The 20915-nt window shown below is 44.0% G+C and overlaps 1 protein-coding gene and 1 long non-coding RNA gene across 2 annotated transcripts; one reads left to right on the top strand and one right to left on the bottom strand.

Annotated features, from left to right (window-relative positions):
- Positions 1–13317: 13317 nt before the first annotated feature.
- Positions 13318–15094, bottom strand: LOC101012938. Its single transcript, XR_639088.3, has 2 exons — positions 13640–15094; positions 13318–13461 (listed from the first exon to the last, which is right to left on the bottom strand). It is a non-coding gene; the product is annotated as an uncharacterized LOC101012938 (long non-coding RNA).
- Positions 15095–15283: 189 nt separating this feature from the next.
- On the top strand, positions 15284–19426 carry TOB1 (transducer of ERBB2, 1). The gene is made up of 2 exons (XM_009190248.3): positions 15284–15578; positions 17477–19426. Exon 2 carries the CDS (start codon positions 17622–17624, stop codon positions 18657–18659), a length of 1038 nt encoding a protein of 345 aa, XP_009188512.1. The 5' UTR covers positions 15284–15578; positions 17477–17621; the 3' UTR covers positions 18660–19426.
- The last annotated feature ends 1489 nt before the right edge of the window (positions 19427–20915 follow it).

Raw genomic sequence — 20915 nt, forward strand, 5'->3', positions numbered from 1 at the left:
ATGTGACTAAGCCATAGGCTCTACAGCAAAATGGTTGAGGTTCAAATCTCAGCTCTGCCACTTACCAGCTGTGTGCTTTTATATGCAACCCAGTGCATACCCCACTGTGCCTCAGTTCCCTCATCTATAAAATAGCATTAATTATGGTATCTTCTTCATAGGGTTTTTGTGAAAATTTAAATGTAAGGCAGGAAGAACAATGCCTGGTACATAGTATTTTCTCCATCTATGTGAATCCAACTCACCAACAGCCACGAAGTACAAGATGCATCAAAATTATTCAACCATATTAAAAAGTATTATTCTTCTAGGCCAAAGGCAGTGGCTCATGCCTGTAATCCCACCACTTTGGGAGGCTGAGGTGGGTAGATAACCTGAAGTCAGGAGCTCGAGACCAGCCTGGCCAACATGGTGAAACCCCGTCTCTACTAAAAATACAAAAATTAGGTGAGCATGGTGGTATGTGCCTGTAATCCCAGCTACTTGGGAGGCTAAGGCAGAAGAACTGCTTGAACCCAGGAGATGGAGGTTGCAGTGAGCTGAGATTGTGTTGTGCCACTGCACTCCAGCCTGGCAACAAAGCAAGACTCTGTTTAAAAAAAAAAATATATATATATATATATATATATATTCTTATTCTTATTCTTATTCTTTTGAGACAGGGTCTCATTCTGTCACCCAGGCTGAGGGAAGTGGCACAATCACAGCTCACTGTAGCCTTGACCTCTCGGGCTCAAGTGATCCTCCCACCTCAGCCTCTTATGATATATACCTCTTATTTCCTTTTCTTGTGTTATTAAAATGGCTAGTTACTCTAGGCTTGTTTAATAATGGCAATGGCACCAACCCTGTTTGTCTCAATACTGACTAATGGCAAACGTATCAACCCTGCTTGTCTCAGTATTTTAAATATTTTTAAAATGTTTCTAGGCTGGGCACAGTGGCTCACGCCTGTAATCCCAGCACATTGGGAGGCAGAGGTGGGCAGATTACTTGAGGTTAGGAGTTCGAGACCAGCCTGGCCAACATGGTGAAACCCCATCTCTACTAAAATACAAAAATTAGCCAGCTGTGGTGGCAGGCACCTGTAATCCCAGCTACTTGGGAGGCTGAGGCAAGAGAATTGCCTGAACCTGGGAGGCAGAGGCTGCAGTGAGCTGAGATCACACCACTGCACTCCAGCCTGGGTGATAGAGTGAGACTCCATCTCAAAAAAAAAAAAAAGTTTCTAACATTCCCCCATTAGTACAACCTTTGCTGTAGGTTTCTAATGGATACTTTATCAAGTTAAAGACATGTCATTCTCTATTTCAAAACAAAAAAAGAGTTTTGTTTTGTTTTTAATCATGAAAGAGGATTAGATTTCATTAAATGCTTTTTTGGTTGCATCAGTTGAAAAGGTCATTCCTCCCTTTTGGTTTATTAATATAGTGAATTGCATTAACAGACATCCTAATGTTCAGCCATCCTTGCATTATACTTTTAGTACACGGATCCAATTTGCTAATGTTTCATTTAGGATTTTAAAATCTGTATTCATAAACAAATTTAGCCTTTGGTTATTTATTTATTTATTTATTTATTTATTTATTGAGAAAGGGTCTTACTTTGTTACCCAGGCTGAAGTGCAGTGGTGTGATCTTGGCTCACTGCAGCCTCGACCTCCCAGGTTCAAGTGATCCTCCTGCCTCAGCCCCCCAAGTAGCTGGGACTACAGGTGCACACCAGCACACCCGGCCGATTTTTGTATTTTATTTTTATAGAGACAAGGTTTTGCTATGTTGCCTAGGCTGGTCTCAAACTCCTGAGCTCAAGCCATCTGCCTCTCTCGGCCTCCCAAAGTGCTAGGATTATAGGCATGAGCCACCGCGCCTGGTTTTATCTTCTGTTGTTGTTGCTCAAATCATTGTTCACTTTGATATCAGTGTTATACCAACTCATAGAGTGAGTTTGTAAGACCTTCATGCTTCTCTAAGCTCTGAAAGTTCAAACACAGGAATTTTTTTGGCAGAGCTTACCATAGAACCACCTTGGCTTTGTGTCTTTTTCAGAGGTAGATGTTAAACCAGTTTTTTTCCCATTATTGGTGGTCTATTTAGGTTTGATACTATTTCTTAAATCAATTTAGATGATTTACATTTTCCCTAAGCATTGTAAATTTAATGTAGTTGTACACAGTATGCTCTTAATCATTTAATAAGCTCTGTTTCTATTTTTTATTTTTGTAATTTTTAAAAATTTTTGTAAAGGTGGGGTCACACCATGTTGCCCAGGCTGGTCTCGAAATCCTGGGCCCAAGCGATCCTCCTGCCTTAACCTTCCAAAGTGTTGTGATCACACCATTGTACTCCAGTCTGGCCATAGGTTGAGACCCTGTCTGAAAAAACAAATGCAAGTAAAGAGATGTTTTGCTATATTTGTTGTTAATTTCTAGCTTTGATGATCTATGAACAGTATGGGTCATAAGGTTTTTATTTGGGGGAATTTACGTAAATTTTCTTGGTTACATATTACACAGGCAATTTTAAAACTAGTTCATAGGTTGTTGAAAAGAATGTCTATATGTGGAAAGTCCTATAAGAACACCGATATCTACTAAGTCAAGCTTATTAATTATGTTAGCCAAAACTTTGTTACTTAACTGATATATCAATTTTTTCTCCTCTGAGTTCTTTAGTTATTTCCTTCCCCTTGGTCTCTCTATTCTTAGTTTCTGGAATCCCCGTGTTGGTCAACATCAAATCTCTTGGAGCTAGTTTACATGTCATTTAACATTTTTTCATTTTAACCATATCGAGAATAGAAGGATAATGATTTGGCTTTAGACTCCAAATGCCACTGAGCATGTGAAATCAGCTGGCGATTGATTGTATAAGTACTACTCAAACGATAACATTTAACAGGTTAATAAAACAGCACAAATTGCGGAAAGCACATTGGGATGCAAATGATCAAATAGCAGAATGCTGAACTTTATGAAGTCAGTTCAGTCAAATATTTACTAAGCATTCTGTGGATGGTGTAGGCACAGGGCAGTAGAAGCTACTGGCCTGCTCTCATGACAATGCAGGCCTCTTGGAGAGACGGGACACACACCCATGCAATAAATACAGTTATGCAACATGGCATAAATTCTTTGACCAGCGGGAGATGGGAACCAATGGGTGAATTCTCCCCTTTCTTTTCTCACATATAAAGGGATACAGTTTATAGGGCTTCTTGGAGGACTAATCCATGGAATCAAACCATTGTAGTTAACAGCAGTTGGTTTAATAACGCAACCTGGAATAGGTTCTCCTCCTCTGCTGTTTTACTCTCTTTGCCCCTCTCTCCTGCTTCCTGGGATTTCACTCCCTATTAAAGTGGTAGCAAACTGAGGTCAGGAGTTTGAGACCAACCTGGCCAACATGGTGAAACCCTGTCTCTTCTAAAAGTACAAAAATTATCTGGGTGTGGTGGTGGGCACCTGTAATCCCAGCCACTAGGGAGGCTGAGGCAGGAGAATCCCTTGAACCTGGGAGGCGGAGGTTGCAGTGAGCTGAGATCACACCACGGCACTCCGGCCTGGTTGAGGATAGAGTAAGTCTCTGTCTCAAAAATAAAATAAAATAAGGCCAGGCACGGTGGCACTCGCATGTAATCCCAGCACTTTGGGAGGCCAAGGCAGGTGGATCGCATTGAGGTCAGGAGTTCAAGACCAGCCTGACCAACATGGCGAAACTCTGTCTCTACTGAAAATACAGAATTAGCTGGGAGTGGTGGTGCGCAACTGTAATCCCAGCTACTCAGGAGGCTGAGGCAGGAGAATCGCTTGAACCCAGGAGGCAGAGGTTGCAGTGAGCCGAGATAGCGCCATTGCACTCCAGCCTGGGTGACAGAGTGAAAATAAATAAATAAATAAAAATAAAAAATGAAGTGGTAGCACAAAACCCTTTGCCTCAGGCTCTGCTTATTTAGGAACCAATGCTAAGACAGCCTGTAGCTGAAAGTTCAGGTAAAGTTGATTCAGGCGCTGCTCAAAAGGCTGTTTCTAGGACTTGGTGTTTCTTGGTTTTAACTGGGTTAGCTGCATTCTCTGACAGGCACTCTCCTGGTAGTACTAAGATGGCCCTGGGAACCTCAACAACGAAGACCTCCAGGTTCATATTTCATGGGAAAGAGTCCTTATCCCAATACCTCAGACAGAAGTCCCAGAATTGAGTTATTGGCTCTGACCAGCCATCCCTAAACCCATCACAGTACTTAGGAGAATGCCATGCTTTCCCTGGCTTTTGCCTTGGCAAGAGTCCCAATGGAAGCTCATGGATGAAGAGTGGGAGAGGTATAGGTTCTCAAACAAAAACCGCAACTGTTGCTAGAAGAAAGGGGAATAGATGTTGTCTAGGCTAATAACAAGGAAAGATAGAAGAAACCAACCCTCCTGGTACCACAGTAGAATTTTCTACAGAAAGGTTTTAGTGTTTTCAGAAACCAAAAACTTTTTTGACTTATACCTTGCGACATAATTTTTTCTTTTTTCTTTTCTTTCCTTTTTTTTTTTTTGAGACAGAGTCTCGTTCTGTCACCCAGGCTGTAGTGCAGTGGCATGATCTCGGCTCACTGCAACCTCCACCTCCTGGGTTCAAGCAATTCTCATGTCTCAGCCTCCGGAGTAGCTGGAACTACAGGTATGCACCACAGCAGCTGGCTAATTTTTGCATTTTTAGTAGAGATGGGGTTTTACCATGTTGGCCAGGCTAGTCTCAAACTCCTGGCCTCGAGTGATTCATCCACCTCAGCCTCCCAGTGTTGGGATGACAGGTATGAGCCACCGCGCCCAGCCAAAACTTTTCCTTTTGTTCCCAAGTGGATAGAAGTATTGGTCTTCAGGTGGGGTCTATGTCTTCCTTAAAAGACAGTAAGTATTTCTTCTTCAGAACAAGCAAACAATTGAAGAATATTCCATTGGGTGATAAAACTACGTCTAGCAATTGAACACACATTGGCAGGGCAATTCCTGAGTATCAAGTACTGTACTAGGCTCTGGGGCATTTAGGGATAAATAAAATGTGCTCCAAACAGAATTCCAGTCATGTCATTTCCCAACTGAAAAATCACCCAACATCTTCCCATCTGTTAAAGGCAAAATTCCAGATTTCCTAATACAAGACCCTTGGTAATCTGGCCTCTGCCTACCAACCAGCCTCCTCTCTAGATTCTCACCCCGGAACCATCCACAGCAGCCACTCTGAGCCGCTTACCCTTCCTCAAATATTCTGTGTTCTTTCACTGGATTAAGCAGTGACCTAGCAAAGCCATCAGTCAATACTGATTGACTGCAAGGCACTATAAAGCTCGTGTAAAGGTACATGCTTTCTGCTCTTAAAAAGCTTAGAATCCGGCCGGGTGCGGTGGCTCATGCCTGTAATCCCAGCACTTTGGGAGGTGGAGGTGGGCAGATCACGAGATCAGGAGATCGAGACCATCCTGGCTAACAAAGTGAAACCCCGTCTCTACTAAAAATACAAAAAATTAGCCGGGCGTGGTGGCAGGTGCCTGTAGTCCCAGCTACTCGGGAGGCTGAGGCAGGAGAATGGCGTGAACCTGGGAGGCGGAGCTTACAATGAGCTGCGATTGTGCCACTGCACTCCAGCCTGGACGACAGAGCGAGACCCCGTCTCAAAAAAAAAAAAAAAAAATGCTTAGAATCCAACAAAGGCTAGGACATAAACACACAGAAGGCTAAATAAACTAATCATTAAATAATAATATAAAACATCAAGGCATGGGATTTTAAGAGGTGTTTTGAAGGTGAAAAGAACTGAGTTGGCAACACCATATCTGACAGAAGTGTTAATAATACTTGTTTGTAGTTTAAAAGCAATTTCACATGTCTTTTTGCTTGAGCTGAATCAAATGGTACTTGAATTTCTGCCAGATGTAAGAAGCAAAGAAGGAAGAGGAGGAGGAGAGGAGGAGGAGAGAGTAGGGAAGGAGGGGAAGAGGGAGGAGGAGAGGAAGGAAGAAAATATTCACATTTATCGGGGGCTTGACGGTTCATAGAGCATTTTCACAAGTGTCACCTCATTTGATTCTCACACAACTCCGAGGGTAATTATTGCTTCTAATTATTTATAAGACGAGGGCTGAGACTCCGAGCAGCCATACCTAACTAATACCAGGTATGGCAAGACCCAAACACAAATTCTCTGATTTTAAATTCATAATTTTTCTTCTATGCTCCACTGCAGCTGAGATAGGAAGTGGGGGCCATGTTGGGACATCCAATGTCGATACAATGGGCAAAGTCTTAAAAGGGAATATTTGAAGCAGTTATTAGTAAACAGTGTGAAATGTGACAGAAAGATCAAGAAGACAGAGGCCTAAGTAAAGACCATTAGAACTGTTTTTGTTTGTTTGTTTTTGAGAAAAGGTCTTGCTCTGTCACCCAGGCTGGAGTCCTGTGGAATGATCGCTTTGCCACTTGGAACTCCTGGGCTCAAGGGATCCAAACTTCCTGAGTAGTTGGGACTACAGGCGCTCGCCACTACACCCTACTAATATATATATATATAAAATATTTTTTTTTGTAGAGACAGGGGTCTCGCTATGTTGCCCAGGCTGGTCTCAACCTCCTGGCCTCAAATGATCCTCTCTGCTGTCTCAGCCTCCCAAAGTGCTAGGATTATAGGTGCCACTGTACCTGGCTTGCTTTTTTTTTTTTTTTTAAAGCATTTATTGACAACCCAGGAGTTGGTCAGAACCTTATAAAGTGAAATAGTAGATCAAAAATCAAGGTTCTAGGCATCAAAATCACATGTTTAAAATGTTTGGGCAAGTTCTTTTTTTTTTTTTTTTTTTGAGACGGAGTCTCGCTCTGTTGTCCAGGCTGGAGTGCAGTGGCCGGATCTCAGCTCACTGCAAGCTCCGCCTCCCGGGTCCACGCCATTCTCCTGCCTCAGCCTCCCGAGTAGCTGGGACTACAGGCGCCCGCCACCTTGCCCGGCTAGTTTTTTTTTGTATTTTTTAGTAGAGACGGGGTTTCACCGGGTTAGCCAGGATGGTCTCGATCTCCTGACCTCATGATCCGCCCGTCTCGGCCTCCCAAAGTGCTGGGATTACAGGCTTGAGCCACCGCGCCCGGCCTGGGCAAGTTCTAGAGTGAGGTTTATGACCAGCATCCTGTTCAGCCACATATCTGGTACACAATATGCAAGATACTCATACAAATTGAAGCAAAACATAAAGACCTCTAAGAGAAACATGGAGAAAAGGCATAGATAAAAAATTTATAGAAACAGTAGTACACGGAGCTGACAAACATGTCAAACTCTCTTCATCCTACATGTAATCAAAGAAATAAAAATTAAACAACAGATATCATTTTACCTACCAAATTAGCCAAGGATAGAAAAAAAATTTTTAGTAGGCAATGCTGGCTAAAAATGTAGTGATTTTGCAGTGCGTATCCTCTGGGAAGGTAAAAAAGTACAATCTCTCTGGAAAGTGGATTGTCATTATGTTACGAGCCTTAAAAAATGTTCCTTCTCTTCCACCGGCTAACTTTGCTTATGGAATCTAGCCCGGGGAAATAATTAGAGCGGTAGTTAAAGATTTACATATGAAAATGTCTGTTAAATATGTTTGTTTTTAATACAGAAACGGTTTCAACAACTTACATGCCCAGCAATGGTTAAATAAATCATTCTAAATCCATAGAGTGGAATATAATATGCAGTCATTAAAAATGATGATTGTGACAAATGCTTGATGTCAGGAGAAAATAGGAAAAATGCAATGTTAAGTGAACTGCAGGATAGAAAATTGCGTATTTGATAGAAACTCATTCAGAAAGAAATGGAGCAAGATGGTTAGCACTGCGTGGAGAGATTAAAGATGATTGCTATTTTCTTCTTTATTTCTATGTGTTCCAAATTTGCTATAATGAGCATTTCCAGGTTTTATAATGAGAAAGAAGCCCTGATAATTTAGACTAGAGGAAAAAAATTTATTTTGGCTTTTTTGAAAAGTTCAGTTTTCCTTAAAAGATGTAAAATTAGTGTTTTTGCTGAAAATACTTCAGCTGCAAGTCATGGAACACTTAATGTCGGTTAAAAAGCAGACCAGACCTAGGCAGTGACTAGCATTGGTGAGAACCCCTATCCCTGTGATTAACTTGCATTTTATTCATGGTTTATTCAGCAGGAGCTGCTGCAGCTCCTGCCATGAGATCCATGTTCAAGGCAGGAAGAAGGGAGAAGTGACCCAGTGGTGATTTTTTTAAATGGTCTCAAATTCTTTGGCACTCCTCCTTGAGAGGTGGCGGTTATGTCCCCTCCCCTTGAATCTGGTTGGTGGTTACTTTGACCATTAGGGTATAATGGAAGTGATGCATCGTTACTTATGAGACTGGGTCATAAAAGGCCATGCAGCTTCCATGGGGGCAGCTTCCATGGTGGCCAGGCAGGGTAGCTCGTGCCTATTATCCCACTGCTTTTTGGGAGGCCAAGGCAGGAGGATTGTTTGAGGCCAGGAGTTTGAGACCAGCCTGGGCAACACAGGAAGACCATATCTCTACAAAAAACTTAAAAAAAAAAATTGTTCTAATTTGTAAAAAGTTCACGCTCCAGAAACTCCTCTGCTTCCTCTCAGCTGCCACGCTGTAAGAAGCCCAAACCACAGGGGAAATTCAGAGGCCATGTGGAAATGCTCCAAACAACAGTGCCAACTAAGCCCAGCCCTTGAGTCACTGCAACCCAGGTGCTAGACATGTGCTTTGAAAAAGCCTCCAGATCCGTGCTGTCCAATTCAGAAGCTGCTGTCCACATGTGGTTATTTAAATCTAAATTTCATTAAAACTAAATTAAAGTAAAAATTCAGTTCCTCAGTCACACTGGCCACATTTCAAGTGCTCAAGAGCCACATGTGGCTATTATATTCGACAGCATGGATACAGCATATTCCCATCACTGGAGGAAGTTCTGTTAGACCTGCTTCAGATGATACTTGAGCATTTGAGTCTTTCCAGCTGAGGTTCCAGACATTGTGGAGCAGAGATAAGCCATCCATCCCCTTGTGCCCTGTCTGAATTTGTTTTTTCTAGACGGAGTCTCTCTCTGTCACCCAGGCTGAAGTGCTGTGATACTATCTTGGCTCACTGCAACCTTTGCCTCCTGGGTTCAAGTGATTCTCCTGCCTCAGCTTCCTGAGTAGCTAGGACTACAGGCACAAACCACCATGCCTGGCTAATTTTGTTGTATTTTTAGTAGAGATGGGGTTTTGCTGTGTTGGCCAGGCTGGTCTTGAACTCCTAACCTCAAGTGATCTGCCCTCCTTGGCCTCCCAAAGTGCTGGGATTACAGGCATGAGCCACCAGACCAAGCCTGAATTTCTTACCTACAGGATCCAAGGGTTTAATAAAATGGACCTTTTGTGCCACAATAAATGGGTATTTTGGATAGTTTTTCATGCAGCAGCAGTAACTAGAACAAACCCCTCTGATAAGAAAAGCATTAGCACTCTCAGAAACCATCCCAGCTGACTTCTGTTTACGTCTTATCTGCAGAACAGTGTCACAATGCCACCTCTACTGCAATGAAGCCTGGGAAAACATGCATTTAGCTCTTCTAGCCTCTTAGGAAGACAGGGGAATGAGGATGGGACATGGGAAACGGGTGAGCTGGCAACAGTGTCTGCCACAATTGGTTATATATATAAAATTACATTCTATTTTAGTTAGCAGAGCTGCATAATAACATATGCAACCCATGCTTTAAATGTATTTAAAGTACTCTAATAACATTTGCTCTCAGATTACTTTATATAAATGTTCTTTGTACTTAGAATGTCATGAACACTGTATCACTCCTAGAATCCGCACTATAATCTCTTTACTGAAATCAAAATCTTCCTCCTTGGCTAATGGAAAGAAATTGCAATATTTGGTTTGGATTTTGTTCATCAAGATAATAGAAAGTGAGCAAATTATAAGGAGATATTCTCCTATCAGACCACGTTGCTTTAGTAGGCTTGTTCAACGTTATCTAGTTATCTTTTAATTACAAATGTCTGTGTGCCAGTGTCTTCTGGAGACTACATAGCCCTCCACTACAAACCCATGTGAAAAGCCACAGGAAACCACACTGAGGTTTCCTCAGACGTACTGGATTGCCTTTTTTTGAGAAATGTTTAGAAAAGAACTGGTTTACTTGGTTTTCAATAACTCAATGATTAGCGCATGATTTAACAAGTTAATGTTAGGCCAGGCACGGTGGCTCACATCTGTCATCCCAGCAGTTCAAGACCAGCCTGGCCAACATGGTGAAACCCCATCTCTACAAAAATACAAAAATTAGCCAGGCACGATGGCAGATGCCTGTAATTCCAGCTACTCAGGAGGCTGAGGCAGGAGAATCGCTTGAACCTGGGAGGCTGCAGTGAGCTGCACTCCAGTCGGGGCACAGAGTGAGACTCCATCTCAAAAAAAAAAAATTAATTTAAAAATGTGTGTGCTATGATTTATGTTGCATGACCGTCTAAAAAGAAAGAAATAAAAATCACGATAAGAACATTATGGGTTTTTGTTTGTTGTTTGTTTGAGACAAGGTCTCCTTCTATTGCTCAGGCTGGAGTGCAGTGGCGCTGCTCACTGCAGCCTCGACCTCCTGGTCTCAAGAGATCCTCCCGCCTCAGCCTTCCAAGTAGCTGGGACTACAGGTGTGCACCACCACGCCCAGCTAATTTAAAAAATAAGAATAAAATAAAATAGAGACAGGGTCTCACTATGCTGCATAGGCTGGTCTCGACTCCCCCTGGTCTCAAGAGATCCTCCCACCTCAGCCTTCCAAGTAGCTGGGACTACAGATATGCACAACCACTCCTGCCTTTTTTTTTTTTTTAAATAAAATAGAGACGGGGTCTCACTGTGCTGCATAGGCTGGTCTTGAACTCCTAGGCTCAAGGGATCCTCCCACCTCAAGCCCCCTAAAATGCTGGCATTACGAGCATGTGAGCCACCTCACCCTGCCTGTCTAATTTTCAAATAAAGGTAAAAGGTTGATTCCTTAGAAGTGAAATGAGTCGGCTGGGCACGGTGGCTCACGCCTGTAATCCCAACATTTTGGGAGGCCGAGGTGGGCAGATCACGAGGTCAAGAGATCGAGACCATCCTGGCCAACATGGTGAAATTCCATCTCTTCTAAAAGTATAAAAATTAGCTGGGAGTGATGGCACACGCCTGTAATCCCAGCTACTTGGGAGGCTGAGGCAGGAGAATCACTTGAACCCAGGAGGCGGAGGTTGCAGTGAGCCGAGATTGTGCCACTGCACTCCAGCCTGGTGACAGAGCGAGACTCCATCTCAAAAAACAAAAAACAAACAAACAAAAAATGAGTCTTAATAATTACACACCATGTGATAGCTATTCTCCTGTAACCCTGTCTCAATTTACAGGGAAACATAAGAATTAGAAAGCTTAGGATGTCTGTATCTCAGAAGTCAAGGGGTGTGTGTGTGTGTCCTTGCGTAGATTAGGTAATAATTCAAGGCATTTTCAAGAACTGTATTTTACAAAGATATTGGAAGTTATTTTTTACCAAACGATTACCTTTGTTGTAAGGGCCCACTGGGAATTGTGTAGAATGTAGGGATGTGAAAGGCAAAGGCTGTAGTTTCTAGTGACTGTCATTTGCTGAGAGAGAGGAATACCTCTTGACTGTGATACACTTGGAGCCTAATATCAAATTCTTTCTTCCTCCATAAGTCTAATTCCCTGCACAACTAGCAGTTAGCCCTCCACTCCCCTGCACAATTCCAAAGTAAATGTTAGATAGTAATAAGCCATATGCAAAACTTGGATAAAGAACATTTTATACCTCGTGACTGGCAATGTTCAGAGATGTGAATCGGTTTTCCCTTGTATTTGCAGTCCATATATATATTTTTATTTTTATTTTTATTTTTTTGAAACAAAGTTTTGCTCTTGTTGCCTAGGCTGGAGTGCAACGGCGTGATCTCGGCTCACTGCAATCTCTGCCTCCCAGGTTCAAGCGATTCTCCTGTGTCAGCCTCCCGAGTAGCTGGGATTACAGGCATGCGCCACCATGCCTGACTAATTTTGTATTTTTAGTAGAGACAGGGTTTCTCCATGTTGGTCAGGCTGGTCTCGAGTTCCCGACCTCAGGTGATCCACCCACCTTGGCCTCCCAAAGTACTGGGATTACAGGCATAAGCCACCACGCTTGGCCTTGCAATCTGTATTTGAAAAAAGAGCTGCATTATATATGTTAGGAACATTGAGTTTTAAGGGCAGATTTTTTTTTTTTGAGAGAGAGAGTCTCACTGTGTCGGCCAACTGGAGTGCAGTGGCACGATCTCAGCTCACTGCAACCTCGGTCTCCGGGGCTCAAGCAATTCTCCTGCCTCAGCCTCCCAAGTAGCTGAGATTACAGGCGTGTGCCACCACACCCGGCTAATTTTTGTGTTTTTAATAGAGATGGGGTTTCACCATGTTGGCTGGGCTGGTCTCAAATTCCTGAGCTCAGGTAATCCTCCCGCTTCAGCTTCCCAAAGTGCTGGGATTACAGGCATGAGCCACTGCGCCCAGCCGAGTGTGGAATTTTTTTTAATTGAAGGAGACATTAGACATGATCTAATTCAACCCTTTTTATAGGTGAGAAAACTAAAAGTTGATAGAAACTGGTGTGAAACTCAGATCTCCCAGTATCCACCCTTCATTGCTTTTTCCAGTATGCCATGGGGCCTTCGTGTGTGTGTGTGTGTGTGTGTTTGTGTGTGTGTTTATATTTGGTCAGACATCTTCTTACACTCCTGGGCTAAGCAGCAATAACTCATAAATTTTTGACATCTACATTTCTGACTTAAAAATGCTTTTAATGCTACTGATATTTAATCAGTACCTATCAGATGACTGCTCTCATATTTTAAACCTGGAATTACAGATTGAAGACACTCAGAAAAGAGAACTTGTACCTTCTCTTGAGAGAATTCTTGAAAAGTACAGATAAGTTTGACAAAATTACAATTCATGTATCTTTACACATTTTAATCTCAGCCACGCCTAATATGCAGCCCCCAAATATAAAATTACTAATCAACACACATGGTCCCGCAATTCTAGATGTTTAGTATAGTACCATTATTTGCCTAATGGTAAGAGAAGTTGTGCTTCTAGAACACGTGAAAAATTAAGTGTTTCTTTTGATAAGGCATTCCAAGAATATCCTATCTAGTTTCTTGAAATTTCTGTGCTTAATTAGAAAATTTAACTCACTTTTATTACAGATGGAATTGTCATTACAGAAAACCAAAAACAAATAATAAAACTGAACAAATCATTTATATTTGACGTTTTGATGACATTTCAATGCAGAGGAAGGGACATTTTCATTTAAATGCTTTCACAGTTTTGCCATACTTTCACAGTTCAATTCCACTCTTGTTTGCAACTAAAAAACCCAAACACTAAAAAAAAAAAAAAAAAAAAATCACATTAATCATAATTTAAGGACTTAGTAAAACTATGTTTTAGGAATTTGTACAACAAACATGAAATAAGTCACCTGATCACTCCCCACCCTCAGCCCATTCCACAAACCCATCTTCCCTCCCCTTCTCCTACGCATTGAGCCTTCAGAAATACCCTTTCTCAATGCGGTTCCTTCTAAAAGGGAGAGGCGGGAGAGTCAGGGTGGAGAAGGCGGCTCCAACCAGATTTTGCGTCCATAAAGTCGAAAGCTTCTAGGCCTGACATGTACAGCGGGTTTGTGCCCGAGGAGCACAGCTGGTCTACACGGGCCTGCACCGTAGACACCCTACTCCTCGGTGAGCTGCGGTTTAACTTCCTTATAGCAGGTTGAGAGTGCAGGCCCCGTTTGGAGGGGAAGGCGGCGCCCCAATGGGTGTTTTCCCAGGAAGTGCTCCAAGAATGGAGAGGAAAGGGGAAAGGGGAAAGGGGAAGGCCAGGCGATGGGCGTTTCATTCATTGCTTCTTTCTCCCCATCCCCTCCTTGGTTCCCCCCCGACTTTCCCCTTTTCCCAGTCGGAGTTTGACGTCGGTCTCCTGGATACCAGGCAGCCAATCGCTTGGTTGCGAAGGGACCAGCGCGGCCAATCAGGCGTCGTTGCTACCTGTGAGTAGTATTTTTAGCTGAGAGGGACGCTCGATTCCACTCTCGATGTAATTTCGTGTATTTCTCTGGGGCAGGTTGTGAAAAAGGCACTTACCGCCCCCCGCCACGAGTCCCTCTCTTACCCCACTCCCTAGGTACCCGCACATATTTCAGCAGAGAATGATCTTAAACGCACTCTACAGGCAGGCACCGCGTTTATTCTGTGTACCTGCGTTCCAGCAAGCCCTAGAAATGCACACATGCGTGTGTGTGTAGACATGGACACAGATACATACGCAATTTGGCCTCGTGTCGCCACACCCTGGGCACGGCGTGGGCTGGGACATTTGGAATAAACGGATCCGAGTCGCAGCCAGGGTCTCACCGGGAGGCCTGAGGCTGCGGAAGCAGTTAAACTGCCGGCGGGGCGGGAGCTGTGGCGGCCTCCCTTCCCCACCCCCAGCCCGGCTCCACAGCTTTGGGTTCTGCAGCTGCCACTGTCTGGGTGGCCGTTGGCCTAGGCCTTAGGGTGATTAATATTCAATTAATCGGGTGCACGAATCCCGGTCACAGTTTGCCCTTTCTCTACCCCGCCCTGGGGTGGGCTGGAGGCTGATTTAGTAGCTATTCCACGAGCGGGATCCTCCTTGGCTGCAGCCCCACGCGGAAAGGGCATTTTCTGGGTACCCTTGCCGCCCTCCCAGAGTCCTGGGCTCCTCCAACCCCGGTTCTCCTCGGCCGCTTCGCCACCGGCTTCGCCCTCCTCCCCGTCTGCCCGGCGCCCTCTGCCTAAACCGGGCGTCAGCCGCCCTACCCCACCCCTTTCTTTTTGGCACGTCTCCCCCCATAGTCTCTTTCCAAACGTTCTCTTCATTCCGTCCCCAGTGCTCCGATTGTCGGTTCATTGGCCCTCCTGGAGCCCGGAGGGTGCGGCTTCCCCACCCCTGCGTCCACCGCGCGTCGGGACAGGGGCAGGCGGGACTTGGCCAATGGCGTCGGGGGGCAGGGCAGGGGCGGAGCCGGCCGGCGGGGGACCGGGGTGCGGGGCGGGGAGCGCGGGGAATGGCTGCGCCGCCGGAGCTGTGTGACGCTTGGCGGGCGCGCGCACCCCGACGGAGGGGGATGGGGGCGGGGAGGAAGCCATAAAACGAGAGGCGGGGCGCGCGCCGCGGCAGAAGGAGCGAAGCTCTGGCCCGGCGTGGAGCGGGCGCACTACGGGGACGCTGGGCCGGGCACCGGGCTGTGTGGAGAAGTGAGCGCGCTCGTCTGACCCCCGTGCCCGCCACCCCGAGCCACCATCGGCGAGCTCCCAAGGCCCGCCCGAGGCCTCCGTCCTCTGCCCTCAGCCCCGCAGCGGCGACGTCTTGCACTCGGCAAGCTCGCCGCTCCCGACCCTCCCGCGCCCCCGCCCTGCCGCGCTGCTCCCCGCCCAGCCGCGGGTCTGTGGTCCAAGCCGCCCCGAAGCAGCCCGTAAGTATCTCGGGGCGCCGGGCGGGGTTGGCAAGGAGACAGGAGCCCCGGGCCCAGGCGGCGGAGGAGGGGCTGCAGCGGCGTCGAGCTCCGGGCCCTCGGGAGCTCGGGGACTGCGGGGTCGCGGCCCTGGGCGCCGAGGGGCCAGCGCCGGGACCCGAGGGGAGCGGCTCCGAGGGGCCACCGACGCGTCGGGCTCGGCTCGGGCAGTTGACCGGGGACGGGCGGCCCGGGGCGTGCTGACGGGAATCGGGGGGTTGGGGCGCCCGGGGGAGCGACGAGCTCGCGGTGGAACGCTGGGGTTCGAGGGGCCGGTGGCCGCGAGGCTGAAAATGGTGCCGGGGAACCGGTGCTCCCCCAGGCTCTGACCGGGTCCCAGGAGCCCGGGGCGGGGGCCGCGGGGCGGGGAGCGGCGGGTCGGGTTACGGCGGGGGAGGGGAGCGGCTGACCCGGCGCCCCGACCTGCTCGGTGCTGGGTGCCCAGCCGGGAGAGGTTGCTCTTCCATTTCCCGGGCCTTCCTCCTCCTCCTCCAAGGAGGCTCGTACTCTCTTCCTCCTCCACCTCCACCTCCTCTTGCTGTTGCTGCTGCTGTAGCGCTTGGGCTCCAAGGGCTGTGAGCAGAAATCTAATGAGATCTAACTGGCTGTTTATGTAATTCTTCACACTCCTGCCTGTCTTAAGGCGTTGCTTTGTAACTACCTTCCACCGAGCCTGAATTTTGCTCGGCTGCACCTTCAAGCAATTGGGCTTAATCAGCTGCCTCTGCCGGCACTCAGGCTTTTGACTTGGAAAGTGTTTGTAGTTTGGGGGTAGCCAGGGATTCTTTTTCCCTTTGTTACCACGAATATGGAAAATAGAACAGACGAATTAAAACCAACTTGATTTTTAAACGTCCTTTTAAATCAACTTCAGTGTGCAAATAGATCCCTTTCACAAATATCTTCTGTTTGCCCTTGATCTTTTCTTATCCCCACCCAGTGCTGATCCAGCAAACGTTTAAAGGTCGACCTTACCATACTTGCTTCTCCGGCTGTTACCGTGAGAGGGAGGGAGGGAGGAAGGGAGGACGGACGGAGGTTTTTAAAAATCAGACTAAAACTCAGAAACCCTGGCCTTTAAACAGAATAATCAGTAGTTTTAATTTGTGTCGTTGCTTTTGTTATACTTGCTACCTAATAGGTATTTTCAGATTTAGAAAAATACACATTGAAAACAAAAGACCCAGAGAAGCTGGATTTGGTTATATTGTGTGCTCTTTATACACTTAAGGCCGAAACTATATAGAATAATTTGGTTCATAATTATTCACTAGGATGAAATTCATTTAGTACTCAGTGTCTTTAATTTTAGCATCATGTACTATGGAAATTAAAATGATTTTCCTAACTTACCAGATTTTTAAATGTCAATGACAGAGCAGATTTAAATAGTATATGTCCAAAGTAAACTAAAACGTGGATTCACTTCTAAGTTGGTGAATAACAATAAAAATTACTACCTAAAAGTGGCATCTATATATATGGGGGTGGGGGGAGGATGCTGAGTACAATAAATATTCTTGTGAGAATTGAGGGGAGAAGAATACATGTTGTAGTGATATTTCTTCTTAGAACTCTATTCAGAAACAGGCTTTTAAAAACATTATTTCATCTGTAAATCTACATTTTCCTGTGTGATTTTAAACTTTAATCAACAATTTTCTATTTTATATTTTGTACTATTTACAGTTTTCAGGCTTTCTGTCCTAGTAGACATTTTCTTCTTCTTTTTATCCTTAGCAAACTAACACTGGATATTAGACATTTTTTAAGGTGAAATTACTTTGTGGGGGGAAAGGTCGTGGGACTTATATTACCTTTATCTTATTTGGATATGTTTGCTTTTGTTTTGTTTTAAGGAACAAGATCACTCAAGGTGAAGGATAATCTACTAATACCAGCACTTTGAATGAAAATTTGTTTCTCTGCCACAAACTGAACATTTTTTTTTTTTTTTTTTTTTTTGGTGGGGGAGTTGAAACCTAATTTTGTGGCGTAGCAGCTATGCAGCTTGAAATCCAAGTAGCACTAAATTTTATTATTTCATATTTGTACAATAAGCTTCCCAGGAGACGTGTCAACATTTTTGGTGAAGAACTTGAAAGACTTCTTAAGAAGAAATATGAAGGGCACTGGTATCCTGAAAAGCCATACAAAGGATCGGGGTTTAGATGTATACACATAGGGGAGAAAGTGGACCCAGTGATTGAACAAGCATCCAAAGAGAGTGGTTTGGACATTGATGATGTTCGTGGCAATCTGCCACAGGATCTTAGTGTTTGGATCGACCCATTTGAGGTTTCTTACCAAATTGGTGAAAAGGGACCAGTGAAGGTGCTTTACGTGGATGATAATAATGAAAATGGATGTGAGTTGGATAAGGAGATCAAAAACAGCTTTAACCCAGAGGCCCAGGTTTTTATGCCCATAAGTGACCCAGCCTCATCAGTGTCCAGCTCTCCATCGCCTCCTTTTGGTCACTCTGCTGCTGTAAGCCCTACCTTCATGCCCCGGTCCACTCAGCCTTTAACCTTTACCACTGCCACTTTTGCTGCCACCAAGTTCGGCTCTACCAAAATGAAGAATAGCGGCCGTAGCAACAAGGTTGCACGTACTTCTCCTATCAACCTCGGCTTGAATGTGAATGACCTCTTGAAGCAGAAAGCCATCTCTTCCTCAATGCACTCTCTGTATGGGCTTGGCTTGGGTAGCCAGCAGCAGCCACAGCAACAGCAGCAGCCAGCCCAGCCGCCACCGCCACCGCCACCACCACAGCAGCAACAACAGCAGAAAACCTCTGCTCTTTCTCCTAATGCCAAGGAATTTATTTTTCCTAATATGCAGGGTCAAGGTAGTAGTACCAATGGAATGTTCCCAGGTGACAGCCCCCTTAATCTCAGTCCTCTCCAGTACAGTAATGCCTTTGATGTGTTTGCGGCCTATGGAGGCCTCAATGAGAAGTCTTTTGTAGATGGCTTGAATTTTAGCTTAAATAACATGCAGTATTCTAACCAGCAATTCCAGCCTGTTATGGCTAACTGAAAAAAAGAAAATGTATCGTACAAGTTAAAATGCACGGGCCCAAGGGGGATTTTGGTTTTTTTTTTACCTCCTTGAGAATTTTTTTTTTTAAGCTTATAGTAAGGATACATTCAAGCTTGGTTAAAAAATAATAATAATAAAACATGCATCATTTTTCATTTGCCAACCAAGCACAAAGTTATTTTATACTGACTGTATATTTTAAAGTATACTCTCAGATATGGCCTCTTACAGTATTTAAGATATAGCAAGGACATGGCTGATTTTTTTTTTATAAAAATTGGCACTAATAAGTGGGTTTATTGGTCTTTTCTAATTGTATAATTTAATTTAGTACAAAGTTTGTAAAATATCAGAGGATATATATATATTGTTTCTACGACATGGTATTGCATTTATATCTTTTTACTACAGTGATCTGTGACAGCAGCAGCTTCATGTTGTATTTTTTTTACTGAAATTGTACAATATCCATCTTAAAGACATCAACTATTCTAAAAATTGTGTACAGGATATTCCTTTAGTGGTGGAATTAAAATGTACGAATATTTGCTTTTTTCAAAAAAATGTATTTTCTGTTAAAAGTTTAAAGATTTTTGCTATATATTATGGAAGAAAAATGTAATCGTAAATATTAATTTTGTACCTATATTGTGCAATACTTGAAAAAAAGGTATAAAAAAGTATTTTGAGTCAGTGTCTTACATGTTAAGAGGGACTGAAATAGTTTATATTAAGTTTGTATTAAAATTCTTTAAAATTAAAAACGCCTATTGTGGTCTTTGTTTTTAAGTGTTTTCTAAAGATCGACCTCTGGAGTTATTCCGTTGTAAATGCTAATGATGGAAAAAGGCCTGACTCATGGAGTCAGGAAGGAATAATGGAAAGCAGTTGCTCTACTAATGCACCAGATCGTGGTTTGCCACATAAAAAATGCTATCAAAACTATAGCCTGACCAGTGCTTGGGACAACTTTATTTTTTTTTAACAGCCTTCTTCAGCCCACATTTGTCTACCCCATGATAGAGATGGTATGGTAAGGTTAGCTATACAGCAAGTTTCAAAATGTCATGCTGACATGGGGGAGTCAGGTGATAAGATGAAATTTCTTCGTGTAATCTGAGATGATTTGTTTGAAATTTATATGGAGAGAGCATTGGATCAGTTTTCTGTTTTTGCTCGGACAAAGTGGCTGACTGAACTTTAAAAAGAAAAATTTACATCAGTTTACTAATCTTTAAAGTTTAGCCATTGCACGTAGCTAGAGAACTTAAGGTCAAAATCTATTCACAGTTGGACAGATTGTTAGATGTTAGGATTTTCATTTTCCCAGCAAAAACGCTTATGTATTTAATTTTTTGTGAGTGGCCTGCTGGTTTGAAGGATTTAGAGAGATTGACATTGTATCAAATTGGAGAGACTTGGTAAGGATGGAATTTTTTAAAACTGAGGAGTTGGAAGACCACTAAAGTTAAATGAGTCATTTCACTAAATGTCAATCGATACAGTATTGACATAGTATTGGTGAGAAAAGTTAAAAATGTCCATTGATACAGTGTTGACACAGTATTGGTGAGAAAGCTGTCTTAAAAAACTTTATATGTACTTTTATAGTAAGAAACCAGCACTGCCTGGGTTACCAGTGAAATAAATTTGGTCTCATGAGCTTTTTGGACACCAGTCTACAAAAGCCTTTTGTCATTTACCCATGCAGTGTAGAGCAATAAAAGGTTTTAAGGAAACAAGCACTGGAAATAACAGAGCTAAGCTGTTTGTCAGCTCCATGGTGAGGCTTTTGTTCTTTAGTGGACAGAATGAGGCTATGAAGAAGTATTGGAATACTGGGTGCAAGCAGCAGAGATCTGGTCTGCCAACACCACTTACATGCTTTTGTGATCACGAAGTTTGAATAGCTGTAAGAACAATCGGGGTAATGGCTTTAAGCACTAGTTTCTGCTACAGACTTTGATAAAGTTACAGACTTGGGAGAAAACTCTGCTTATAAATGAAGAAAGGCTCAAGTATAATGTGCTTTTTCTGAAAATCATAAGGCAGTTGGACAGTACATAAACAATAGAATTTTTTTTTTTTTTTTTTTTTTGAGATGGAGTCTTGCTCTGTAACCCAGGCTGGAGTGCAGTGGCACCATCTCGGCTCACTGCAACCTCCGCCTCCCGGGTTCAAGTGATTCTCCTTCAGCCTCCTGAGTAGCTGAGACTACAGGTGCCTGCCACCACGCTGGCTAATTTTTGTATT

The sequence above is a fragment of the Papio anubis genome, chromosome 17, assembly GCF_008728515.1.
Source record: "Papio anubis isolate 15944 chromosome 17, Panubis1.0, whole genome shotgun sequence".
In the NCBI taxonomy this organism is placed as follows: Eukaryota; Metazoa; Chordata; class Mammalia; order Primates; family Cercopithecidae; genus Papio; species Papio anubis.